The 13,237-nt window shown below is 40.8% G+C and overlaps 2 protein-coding genes across 7 annotated transcripts in view; one reads left to right on the top strand and one right to left on the bottom strand.

The window, feature by feature from the left end:
• Positions 1–273: 273 nt before the first annotated feature.
• UTP15 (UTP15 small subunit processome component) lies at positions 274–12,477 on the bottom strand. Of its 2 annotated transcripts, none has more exons than XM_032771650.1 (13): positions 12,289–12,477; positions 11,292–11,484; positions 10,441–10,533; positions 10,174–10,358; positions 9,020–9,198; positions 7,689–7,814; positions 6,669–6,804; positions 5,443–5,527; positions 3,393–3,542; positions 2,903–3,004; positions 2,579–2,706; positions 1,640–1,698; positions 274–974 (listed from the first exon to the last, which is right to left on the bottom strand). In XM_032771650.1, exons 2-13 carry the CDS (start codon positions 11,379–11,381, stop codon positions 751–753), a joined length of 1,557 nt encoding a protein of 518 aa, XP_032627541.1. In that variant the 5' UTR covers positions 11,382–11,484; positions 12,289–12,477; the 3' UTR covers positions 274–750. The 2 variants fall into 2 exon arrangements, with proteins under 2 accessions (XP_032627541.1, XP_074923126.1); XM_075067025.1 differs by having other exon boundaries at positions 12,166–12,477.
• Positions 12,478–12,604: 127 nt separating this feature from the next.
• ANKRA2 (ankyrin repeat family A member 2) overlaps positions 12,605–13,237 on the top strand; it is a 13,785-nt gene continuing 13,152 nt past the window's right edge. The window contains exon 1 of one of the 5 annotated variants that reach the window (XM_032771652.2): positions 12,605–12,874. The gene's annotated coding sequence lies outside the window, so the exon portion shown is untranslated. Of the gene's footprint in view, positions 12,917–13,237 lie in introns of all 5 variants that reach the window. The other 4 variants (XM_075067028.1, XM_075067027.1, XM_075067026.1 and 1 more) reach the window with 4 other exon arrangements.

Genomic DNA, 13,237 nt, shown 5'->3' on the forward strand with positions numbered 1-13,237 from the left:
CCTAAGTTGCTTTAAGGGAAAAAACTCAATCCAAATAAGACGACCTATTTTGCCTAGAACTGAGTTATGAGTTAGCATTCACTTTTCTGAAGTGAATACATTGCAAAGATTTCAGTAAAGTGACTGAGCTCAGACGCTTCCTGTACCTCTAAAAAAATGCTTCACTATTGTCCACTATTTTCTGACAGAGAAAGAGAGAATTGCTTTTTACTAAGATGCCAAAGATTTGAACTGGGTAATGAAAAGAGAATGAAAAAATGCCACAATGCAGTCAAGCTATGTCAAAGACATACTTGGTTTTATTCCTGTGGCCAAGTACCGCAGATTTGAGATACATCATTCCTGTAAGAATTGGTGTATATTAAAGTTAAACAAACAATTTTTGGGGGGTAGGGGGGGAGACAATGGAGGAGAAAAGAGGAGCAATATAAAATGAAGTTCTATTTGGAAGAACAAAGTCTCACTTTGTACTGATCTGCAAGATGTATTTTAGTAGTTAAATAGCTTTGGAATAAAACTTTAAAATCTTTGTGGTCAAAAAATTACATGGAAAGTTTGTCTTGAAAAGGTCTGTTCTTTCTGTCATCATTAATCCAGTCTCTTCAAAACACATCCTGCAGGAGTTGTTTCCATTTCCTGAAGCAAAGTAACTTTTTTTCTGTAGCAGCTTTCAAAATACTATCTGGGGAAAGCTTCGTAGATTTCAAATCCAAGGAATTTTCCACAAATATGATGTATTGAATGAGACAGTTAGTTACTTGTAGCTTGTTCCAGAACCCTCAAAATACCATTAGTTTTGTTCTCCTCTAGAGAAGTGGCCTTTTTCTTCGTCATGGTAGCAAACAGTGCATCCATCATTCCCAAAACTTCAAGTAGTTCCGTCTGGTAATCAATTTCTTTTTCTATGATCTCTTGGAGTCTTAAGAACTGTTTATCAATAACTGCAGATTGTCCAACCACAGGGAGATAAATATCTGGAGGAAGAAAAGTTACTTAAGTTAGTCTTTGTGCAGACATCCATTTCACTTGGTTCATATTTTATAAGCATATATTTTATTTTTTAAATATATAGTTATTTCTGATAAGTCTTGCTTTGTGGCAAGATGCAGAATATTTTAATAGCCTTCTGATAAGTTATTGATATAGTCTTATAGTAACTTTCACTCTAGTAAGCCTGAGGGGGGCTTAACTTTTGTTTAAATGTTTACTACTTGTGGTATTATGCACTGGGAGAAGTTGGGGAAGCTAGTCATACCACACAACTGCATAAAATAAGTGCCGGGGGCATTCAGAGCCTGCGACGGGTGCTCTTCTGTACAGTGAGCATTAATCAAAGTGAAGTGTACAGTCTGATCAATCATCTGGCAAGAAAAAATAAAGCTTGGACTTTTCTGATTTCTATTTTGACCACTGGCTTTTTATTATATCAGTTTTAAATTCCACCCTGGGTGGTTATGCAAAATGTAAGAACGTTACTCTTTGGAACAGCGTAATCTTAGCTTGGAATACTAGGAGTTTCCTTTTGGTACAGTACTTACAGTACATTCATTTGATCAAGTGGGTATTCACCCATGAAAGCTTATGCTCCAATACATCTGTTAGTCTATAAGGTGCCCCAGGACTCTTTGTTGCTACTTACCAATAATCATTTCTGCAACTTTTATCAGCATAGGGGCAAATCTTGGCTCAACCACATACCTGCAGAGACAGAGCAATTCTTAAAATTGGGGGGGAAGGATAGCTCAGTGGTTTGAGCATTGGCCTGCTAAACACAGGGTTGTAAGTTCAATCCTTAAGGGAGCCATTTAGGGATCTGAGGGACAAAAACACCACACCACTGTCAGGGATAGTATTTGGTCCTGCTAATGAAGGCAGGGGACTGGACTCAATGACCTTTCAAGGTTCCTTCCAGTTCTATGAGATTAGTATCTTAATTTTATACCTGCCATTTACTGCCATTCCACTAGTATGAATAAACAAACAGTTTTCCTATATGTACAATTTACCACACAAAAGTTTAGCTAAACAACTTTTCATTCACATGAAGGGTAAAAGCAGTCCAAGGGATGGGATAATCAGGAAGTCACACATGGCAACCCCTCAATAAGGAAAGCACTGGGGCTTGGAAAGATGGCAATATTCTTTTTAAATAAAGGAAGATAAAACACAAGCTTCAGACAACAGGGCTCATTAAGGTGGAGTGGGAGGGTAGCAGGCAAAGGGGCAAGGCAGCAAGTTTAAAGAAACTTCATCCTCTTTTTGGTGAGTCTCAGACTTCCTCTAAAAAGAGAGCAGCAACCTTGATCAACATGCATTTTATAAATGAAAGGCAGTGTAGTTACCATATAAGCACAAGTTCATTAAGAACACAAAGTAATTGTGAACAATGGTAGGAGTAAATTCTAAACTTGTGCCTCCACCGAGGTCAGTGGCAAAATTCCTGTTGACGTCAGTAGGGCCAAGGTTTCACTCCAACAGTCTCGAAAGAGGTGTCTGCAGGTAAGTGTGGCAAAAGCTGGCAACAAGGAACATCTGCCTGATGAAATTGCCTTGTCAGAGATAATTAGGTGAGTGATACCTTATCAAGAAAGCCAGGAGGACGCTAAGTTGTGTTTCATCTCGTCCAGCAAGTGCATTTTGAAGTGTTCCTCTCCGATTTAGCTCCTGCATGACTGCAACTGTAATTTCAGGTGTCCTGTTACGGGCCTAAGTGTATGTAAAGAGTTTAGTACCAGTGTTCATCTTCAACATGAAATGAAACCTGCATAAGCAGGTCTATGTACACAAGAGAGATTTCTTCCCCTTCTAGCCTTGTCTAAAAGTTATATTATTTCATAATATGTAAATATAAATGTCAAATGAAGGCACTGAGTATTGATGCACAAAGCAGTAATGGCCTTACCTCAAGTACTACATCAAGAGCCTTGGTGACCTGGAAGCTTTTTAGTAGTTTGTCATACTTTTTCAAGTGACTTCTCACAGGTTTACTGACAAAGAAATCCTCCTAGAATTGAAAGGACAGTTCAGGACAGAGCAAACATGTTTAATATGTATTTTTTCAGTGTATTTCTCAATTTCTTTATATTGTGTTTCCAGATACGGCAGTTTGCTGTCCAGGTGCCTTCTGTTCTTATCAGAGTTCTGGGAAAGGTGTTTTTTTTTTGGAGGGGGGGGAGGGAAGAGCGGGATGATGTTGTATTTGGAAAGTCATGTTAAAAATACAGTTGTCAGCACAGCTAGTTAGATCATTCCCTTTAAAACCCTTCATACTAATATTAGGTGTGTAGATTTTTTTTTTTTAATAAATCGCAATTTTTATTTTGAAGAGTTATACAGAATGCAGCTAACACACGCTAACACACACACACACACCCCTTCCTCTCCCCCTATACCTGCTTCGGCATGTAGTTTCTTCCTTTTACAAAGGTTCTGTATCCTGGCCGCTTCTTCTTTGGAAGACGTTCTTTGCTTTCTTCGTGTTTTCTGTTTTTCACATTGAGTACCCCATTGGTCATACCTACAACTATAGTTTCATCTTCAGGCTAAAATGAACAAGAAATTGAGTTAGTAACAAAGTGTTTTTGCTGTGATGAAGCTTTCCATAGCAGGCAGAGTTCTTGGTTATATAAACATTGCTAATCTATTTTGTATGAAACAGGTCTGATAAAAACCCCAAAATACTAAGGCCTGCTGATCTAAGCAAAATTTTTGGATGCAAGGGCATGGGACAACTCCCAGAGGAGAGACTAAAGATTAGAGCTGGTTGTCTTAATAAAGAGATGATTATGGGGGAATATGATAGAGGTCTACAAAATCATTAATGGTGTGGAAAAAAATAATTCTCTTTCCCACAATACAAAAACCAGGGATCAACTGATGACAGGTGGCAGCAGGTTCAATACAAACAAGAGGAAGCAGGTTTAATACAAACAATAGGAAGCACTTCACATAATCCAGTTAACTTGCGTAACTCGTTGCCAGTGAATGTTGTGAAGGCTCAAAAGTATACGGTAAGTGGATTCAAAAAAAGAACTAAAGTAGTTCATGGAGAACAGGTCCATCACTGGCTATTAGCTGAGGTTACATTCCTGACTATCTTAAGCTCAGGGCAAGCCTAAATCTTTGATTGCCAAAAGCCAGGAAGGGACAATGAGGTGGATATCTTCAAAATTGCCCTGTTCTGTACGCTCACCCTGAAGCTCTGGTGCTGACCACAGATGGAAGATAGGATACTGGACTTGACAGTCCATTGGTCTGACCCAGTATGGTAGTTCTTATGTTTGCTATGGTACTAAAACAGGCTGAGGTCTCTATACTCTGAACCTTGACCTTTGTTTAAAACTGTTAATGTTGTACAGCGACAGGGTCACGTTAGCATCTTTGACTCTTTGGGATCATATTTATCTAAATACCACAGACCCCCTAGGACTCAATACCTCCCTTCCCCCCTGGTCCCCAAGAAATGGCTGTGAGGGACCAAGACAAGGAGACCTCCAGAAGAGCCAGGGGGAGTGGGGGTGTTATGGGAAAGGAGAAGAGGTAGTCAATTGATGCCAGACTCTCTACCAGCTATCAGGGTGGCCCTCTGAACTACCACTGGGGGGAGAAGGTAGCTGTGTCTGACCAGCCTTCTCAGCCCCACCAAGCAGAGAATTTGGCTCTTCCCTTGACTCTCAGGCAGGGAAGGTAAAGGGATGGCTTGCCAAGCAGTTCATTTCCTTCCTCCTCTGCAGAAGTTCTGACAGGAGAGCAGCCACAGCTAGCTCTGCCTGCAGGAGGAGCGAGCTATCAGGCAGCCAGAGAAAAGCAAAGCCAGCCCTGCATTCCCTGCCAGGAGGTTGTTTGTCCATAGCTCCTCCTATGGAAACTAGTCTCTAATGTCTCTATCCTTAACCCTCCATGACAGGGGAAGACTGTTTGTAGAGTGAGGAAGGTTTCGGCAGGTGAACTGTTTGATTCTATCCATATCTTCCCAGACCAGATTGGCTCTAAAAGGCTCCTGGGGCAGGTCCTCCCACAACAGCTGACTAGCTTCAACAACTGGTCCACTTCCAGCTGGAGCTGCAGAAGGCTCCCCAACAAGAAAAAGTGCAGCCTTCTTTACAAAGTGAAGGTCAGACCACAGCAACATTCCCTTCCCAATCACTCACTCCTTGGGGAGCACACTGCTCAACACACTCCCAGCTCAGAGTACACTGCTAAGACCAGTGCCAGACTCAGCTGCGGGACAGCATGTTAAGCCAATGGATTGTTATGATAGCCTAATGTATAATACTCAAAGTCTCCAGGTAATATTTGTATGTGTAGAATTCACTTAGTCACACACACCTCTGACACTTAGAGATTGCAACAAAAGCTAAAATGAATTATGTAGACCACTTACATTTTTTAAATACACCAGTTCCCAAAGAGCCTAAAAATTAATTTTTATATTATACTTACGGCCAAAGCAAGACTCAGAATTGATGCAGCATAATCAAAGCTGTGGACTACTTTGTAGGAGGCTGTACTGTAAACCTTCACATGCCTGCATAGAAAAGCAACTTATTTACAACTTCACATTTTCATGTCTCAGTCTAGATATTTTACAGGAATTTCACCTCTCTTACAAATGTCACAGACTCGTCTAGAGAGAGTTCAACAAATTTTGCATAGAAGTTTCTTCATTGTACAAAAGATTCTACTTTTACTGGTCTCTTCAGATCTCTAGCCTGCAGAAAGATTTCATACTTTCAAATTCTTACACTTGCTGTACCATCAGGTAGTGGTTCAAACATCTGGCTCATGGTCCAGACCTGGCCTCCACGATTTATTCACGTGGTTGGTCTATGATATGCAGATTTTGCAGAAACTAAGCTTTCATTTAAAAATAATATTTCAATTTCTAGCTTTCAAACAACCTTCCAAACATGAACTGAGTGTCAGGGTACTACTGCCTTCCCTAGGCACCAAAGGAAAAGCCAGAGACAATGGCTCAATCATTTGAACCTTTTATCTTTTTAAGCTCTTCTTGCACTGGGTACATCCCTCTGGCGGTTTGGCCCCTCTTGCTAGTGAGTTAGAAGGAAATACTCAGAAGAAAGTAGAGGAGATATTTTCCCTTGGAGCTCTTATGATGAGCTGTCACCCAATCCAAGGATCAAGGACCAGGGCAGCCATTTTTGGGGGTAGGGAACAACTGCTAATATGAATAAAGAGTGGGGTGGAGGTTACCATTTTTGATGTAAGGTGCAAATGAGGATTATTAGCAAGAGAGGACTCTGACCTGGACTGAAATCAGAGGCACTAGTAAGTGCAGCTCTCTTTTTATATTAAAATGGGAGCAACTGGCATGGGGGGGGAAGGGGGGGGGCGCAACTTAAGTTTGGAGTTTCAGGAAACAGAATAGCAATTTGGTGAAAAGTCAGAGTTTGGCTCTTTGAATGATTCATGCATTTGTCACTTAAGTCAGTCAATGAGAATTACTAGTGCACAATTAAAAGGTAGAACAAGGCCCCAGAATGTGTTTCAAAGTTACTTGCCCCAGTAACTGCAGTATGAAAAATATTGCTTTTAGTCTGGTGTTAGTCTCCTGCCTTGATCTATAGCAGTCATGATTACAATGTGTTTTTCCCAAATTTAAAAATAACAAAACCCCTAAGAAGTTAGATCAAGTGAAAGATACTAACCTGTCCAATGAGCCTGAGAGCAGCCTTTGCCCAGAGCTACTGAGGCATAAACAGGTTACAGTTTTATGGTGATTTTTCAGCGACACTAGTAATTGCCCTCCTTTTAGAATGTCCCAGATTTTAACATACCGGCCTCCTGTAAACAGGAAACACATGCAAAGCAGTTTTGACATGTACATGTTTAAGTTTCTTTGCATAAATTTTCAAGTTAAGAGCACAAAAGAACAAATTAGCAGAAAGTCGTGGTTTCCTTTTAACACTAAGTTCACTGCCTCCACCCGCGTCCACTTATGATTATGGCATAAGTACCTGTCAAACAAACAATTTGAGTTTATATTCTATAGGAGACATGAACTTCCTCTAGAAGCAACTGGGAGAAAAATATTGTATCACTCAGGTTATAGCAGCTGTGGACGTCAATCATGGTCTGTTAGAAATGTTAATAAAAGGAGAAAATTTGTAACTTCCCTCTATAAGAACATTATGGAGGCTCAGTATGGAGTTCGGGATCTTCCGTTGCAAATCGGCTGGGGGGAGGGGGACCCTGAAGAAAAGATTCTTAGCTCTTCAGATCAAGGGTGAAAAATTGACATCTTTCAAGAATAATCTTTGTCCCATGAAACAATTTATCCCATTCTTCCACCCTTGCACAATATGGCACTAAGCCAATGAGAGTCAGTTTCCAGTTCTAAGGTTTCTCTTTTAAGTTTTGATTAACAACAAGTGGGAGCAGATCACAAAGATGAAGACCCTCTTCTGAGAATGCCCTGCTGCCTACTACTTGAGTTTAGCTCTTAGGACAGACAGCAAATTCACTACTATAGTGATCTCTGAGACAGCTGGAACCAGGCCACTCATGGCTGCATGACAATTGAGAGCTCAATGCATTATTAATTCATAACGCAGTAGAAGTGTGCAGCCTTAGTGTTTCAGTCTCAGCAATGACAAATGTGATACCTACTCTGTGGCTGCAAGTTAAGAGGGCAAAGAAAGGAAAGAAATTTCATTTTGTTCAAATACCTGCAGACACTAGAAGACCCCCAGAAGGGAAGAGAAGAACACTCTCCACAGGCTGTCCATGCTCTACAGTCATAACACTTTTTTCTGTCCGTACATCAAATACTTTCACAGTGTGATCGTATGAACCTGAAAAATACCCCAGTGAACAATTTAAGAACCCATAAACATTTCAAATACCAAAAAACCCCATACATTCATCTAAGATTAAATGTTCAATCTCAAACTCAAGTCCATAGAAACTGCTGACCAACAGAAAAGCATTTTGCTTCAGTTTAAATAGCTAGTATCTTACATAAGCGAATTTCCCTCTTTCAGAAGTTATAAGGATCTCACCTTTAGTCCTGCTACCAAGACACTGGACCTTACAAACCATGTCATTCAGATTAGTTTTCTTCCTACCCACCCTTGAATTCATATGAATCACAAGAACCATTAGAGCTAGAACACAATGTTTTATACCATGTAAAAACTTGGAATGTCAGTTTTCAAGTGTAATGAAGCATAAACTACAGTCCAACCAGTGGTCTGATAACCATAACTTTATGTTAGTTGCGTTCTGTGTAAGAGTTATCCATCAATTATATTGTGCTATAAGAGTGCATGGTATTTAATCTAGAATATTATGAAAATATCAGGAAACTCTGTAGCAGTTGGTTCTAATAGCTACTGAAGCTGCATTTGTTCCAGTTTTGAAACTTCAACTTTTAGACCACACAAGCCATGTTCACTGGTGCCATCTTTTCCTAAAGTCTTAACAAAAATTTTCAATTGCATGATGTATTAGGTCAGGGCTGCCCAGAGGATTCAGGGGGCCTGGGGAAAAGCAATTTCAGGGACCCCCTCCATTTAAAAAAAAGTTGCAATACTATATTCTCGTGGGGTCCCCTGTGGGGCCCAGGGCAAACTGCCTCACTTGCCCCCTCGGGCAGCCCTGTATTAGGATAGTGGAATGCTTACTTACTTATTCTTAAAAACTCAAGAAATAGTCTAGTATTTTAGCAGAATCATTAACCTTAAAGGACTAGTGTAATGTTCTACTCACTATGAAACATTAAAAAACACAAAAAAAAACAAAGAACTGGCATAAGAGGCAAGCCCACTGTCCTATTGTAATAACAAGAGTCATCCTGTAAAGATAAATGCTAAGATAATCAATATTTTAAACAGGAAAATCAAGGAGAGAGAGAACACATGAAAGGCAGGAGACTCCCAGTGCAGGGGAAGGGAAATTAGTGCCATTTAGATGTAAAACCCAGATCAAGAAGAAACTGCTTTTCTGAGTTTTTTACATGAGACCAATTCAAGACAGACAAGTATTTTACACAACAAACCTGTTACAAAAAGATCTGTGTTCAGTTTACTTGTACAGCCACATCTCACGTAATCCATATGCTCGCTGTATGACACAATTTCTGTTGCACTTGGAATATCCCACAACTTCGAAGTATAATCGTCAGCACCAGAGACTATACGGTATTTGTCAGACAGAAAGTCCACTACGTGTACTGCTCTAGAAACCAAAATGAATGATGTCCAAGATTACTACAAGTACTTCAAACTTTGAGTGCACAGTTATTATAGGAAAATATGTCTGCTTAATCTGAAGTGCTATGATAAACTGGCTAACAAAAAAAATCTGCTACTGGAAGATATCTGAATTGCAGCACTATACTCCTTCAGCGGTTCAAAGTTTATATTAAACACACAGATCACAAAATATGGGCTATACTGACTTTCTTCTTAGAATATGCATTAATACCATCCCTCCATCAAGAGCAATTACATATTCTTTTGTATATAAAGAGAAGATTCAAACAGGGTAGGAGCCTAGTAGTTCTATACAAAAGTTGTAAGGGATTTTGGTATGAGTTAGTCTGATTTTAATATTTCTTGTTTAGGAGTGCCTGGGTGTGGTTATCAATAAAGCCGGATGCCTGTGTTTGAGTGACATCTACCCCATCCCATTCTATGACTGGTTGGCCACCACCCTCAGAATGGTAATATCAGATTGTAACATCATTTAAATGTACTTACATAATAATTCTAGATGTGATATAGGAATATTCCATATAATCTGTGTCTTTTATTTTGGTTCGCCGCTTTAACTACACGATTCTTTAAATGTAATTTTATTATGTTCTATGTATTCTTTCTCGCTTTATTAAAAATATTGTAACCACTTATTTCTTTTAAATAAATAATTATTTTGTTTTCGAAGAATTTCTGCTTGTGTCCATAACACCCTAGCAATTCCTTTAGGGCAGGCCACAACCTTGTTTCCCTTTTGTTAAGCTAGAAACGCTAATGTATGCTAATTTTAATTGCAGTGTAAAATTTAGGGTAACAAACTTATCTAGTTCTTTTCTGAACCCTGTTAATGTCTTCACCTTCACAAAGTATTCCGTGGTATTTCAATCATAAAATGTACATTAAAAAAAAAAAAAGCTTTTATACACAATGAATAAAACCATGTTGTCTTACTTACTTAGTGTGACCATCATATTGTCTCAGTGCTGCTCTTCCATTGATATCAAAGAGCCGAACGACACCTTCTTCACTTCCAGCAACAAGCAGCTTGCCATCATCTCTATATGTAGCACAATAAGCAGCATCTTTGAAGCGAGAGAATGTTTTGATTGGCTCCTGAGAGTACCGACCATAAATATGGATCTAATAAAAATAAATTTTAAATTAGTACATTCTCATACAACACTAATTGAAAAACAAAATAGGGCTTAATATGAAAACTTACCCTTGAAGAGGCTGTGACTGCATAATTATGTGGAGGAATTGGAGAGAAGTCAATTTTATTCACTGCACCAAATTCCTTTATCTGAACAGGAGTCTAAATGAATTGAAGTGAGATTAAAGAAATTTAATCTTTACCAAAGATTTTTATTAGCAGTAGTCTTACAAAGACATGAAAGCTTGACATGGATACTCTACCATTATCTAGTTTCTAAACTGAATACAAAATCCTTTTAAAGAATTAGAACAGAAAAAATCATGGCTGTATTTAAAAAAAAAAAAAAAAGTTTTTGGCCCTCCCAAAATTTTACTTCCCCTTTTTTGCTTTAAGATTTTTTTTTCTAATTTTATGTTTTAAGTGTTATATTGTTTCATTACTAGGGAATTTGCCAAAATGCAAAACATGTTCATATTGTATAAATATGTACTTTTTCAAATACCCATATGTACATTATACCTAAATTGTCTGGTATACATTTTCATTTTTAAAAAGAGAGACTTACTACAACAAACTTATTGTAATGATTGCCAGTCAGATAAATGAAGGTGACCATATTTATTAGAGTCATCTGCATATATTAAAGGAAGCAATTTGTGATTCAAGTCAGTCTGGGGTCTTGAAATGTTGAGTTAGACTCATTACATGAGTAAGTTTCAAACTTGATCTACTGAAGCTACTTTGCTATAAAGTGCACAAAGAGAGAATCTAGTTACAACAATGGACAGGAAAGTCATTTTTGTTTTTAAGTTTTGGCCATTTATACTGTTGCATAAAATTAAGACAAAAATCTTTAAGCAAAAACTACTACACAAACACTTAAGTTATATTCCCATATATTAACTATGCATTCTTACCTTGTAATTCTTCCAATACAAAGTATCTTGTGTGATTTTCTCACCAAGCTTGGGAAATGACTGAACCACTACAGGTTTATAACTAGCCATTTTTTCGTATAATTAGGTTCCCAAAAGCAGCAAGTCCAGCCCCTGCTGTTATGCTCCCGGTAAAGTAAAAGTGTGGTATTTCTGTTTTTAAATGAAAGCGTAGCTGAAAAACAAGAGTTTACAATAAATTTTAAATTTGAACCATAAAAAAAATACAAGTGAAATTCCATTATGCATATGCTGAAATATCTTATTCAGCCTCCTGATTTTAAGTTTTGGGGACAAGGATGAAGGGGACAGTGTGGAACATAAGCCCAGGGCATGCAGTAGATTAATATAGCAGCCTTACTTCTAGAGCGTTGAAGCTGGATCAGAACACATGTGAGCTCACCTTAGCTTCCATCCACGCTCATCACAACAGACACAGGTCAGTAACTCAGCGCCCTACTCAACAGACATTTCAGACCAAGACTAAGGACTCACTAGCCAGCGCCTGCACAACGCGGCCACTGCGATAACTTCCCGTTTCTACACCATCCCGGCTACCCCCCTCCCCAGCCAGCACAGCAGAACTCCAGCTTGGCCAATAGTTGCGGAGTTACCGGTGCGGAGCGATGCGCGTAGTAGCGGCACCCCCCCGGGTGCCTGGGGCAGGGGCAGCTCCGTTGCTCGACAGCAGGCCCCGCCGGGAGAACGCGGGACGGGACTGCCCAACGTGGGTTGGGGCCGGCTTACGCGGGCTGGCGCCGCGCTCTGCATGGGGCGGGGGTATCTAGGCACAGGGGCTCGTTACCCAGTAGCAGAGTTACAGGGTCGAGCGGAGCAGAAGAAGCCGGCAGCTCACCAGCCTCAAGAGGCGGGCGGGAGAGACCGGGGCCCGGTTGCTCTCCAGGCCGAGCGGCGCGGCTCTCTCCCAGGCCATGCGGGGGGGGGGGGGTGCGCTGCTCTCTCCCATCGCGATCCCCACCTCGCAGTAGGATCCCGTCCCAACTGGATGTCACTGGGGCAGCGCCGGACGAAGGAGCCCGGTTCCGCCTCAGCAGGCAGAAGTCACGTTGCGTCCCACGGAAGCTGCCATCGAGCATCAGGTTGGTCCTGTCGCGGAAGAACTGCGTCATCACTGCTGCGCCACGCAGTGCTGCGCGTCACCTCTCACACCCACGTCTCTGACCCGTGTGACCTCTTGAAGGGCCCAATGAGAAAAAGAAAAAGGCCACAGGGTGTCCAATCGCACCGAGTGTTACTGGTAACGTATATGGGAACTCCCTTCCGGGACGCGCGCGCCCGTGAGGCTGGAAGACACTTCATTGCTCCGGATTCTATAAACAGAGAGGAAGTGACGTTATTGAGAACAATAACAACAACGCCAGTAACAATACTGAGGAGCCGCAGGCGAGAAGATCCGACCCCAGAGACCTGTCGCAGCTCGCGCCTGGAGCTCGCTCCCCACCGCCTTCTTCGCCGTGCGAATAACGGTGACACCAGGCGCGTCGCCGAGTATTAAAGTGGCTACGGCCGGTAGCGGGCCTAAGGTTCGCCCCAGGGAGCGTTTGGTGAGTCTCTGCCAGCGGCGTTGCCTTAATAAGGCAACAAAGGTATCCGGAAATGAAGTGCACTTGTCACGTGGGGATCTTGATAGAGTAACAGCTGGTTTAGAAGCTGTGGCCCAACGAGCACAACGTTTGTTCTGGATGTGGATCACGCTGCCATTAGCTACTGTCTTTGTCGCTTCAAGCCTCGGGTTTATAGGAGGTCACCGCTTAAAATGAATGGGAAGCTGGAACTGGACTAGAAAGCCGTTGCTTGCTTTGTAAGCAGGATACCTTATAGCGATCAGATAACTCCTATACTTAGGATCTGTAGTTGGTATCTGTGAGCTTCCAGATAGATTTTAAGGTTTATATATATATATATAT

The sequence above is a fragment of the Chelonoidis abingdonii genome, chromosome 6 (assembly GCF_003597395.2).
Source record: "Chelonoidis abingdonii isolate Lonesome George chromosome 6, CheloAbing_2.0, whole genome shotgun sequence".
In the NCBI taxonomy this organism is placed as follows: domain Eukaryota; kingdom Metazoa; phylum Chordata; order Testudines; family Testudinidae; genus Chelonoidis; species Chelonoidis abingdonii.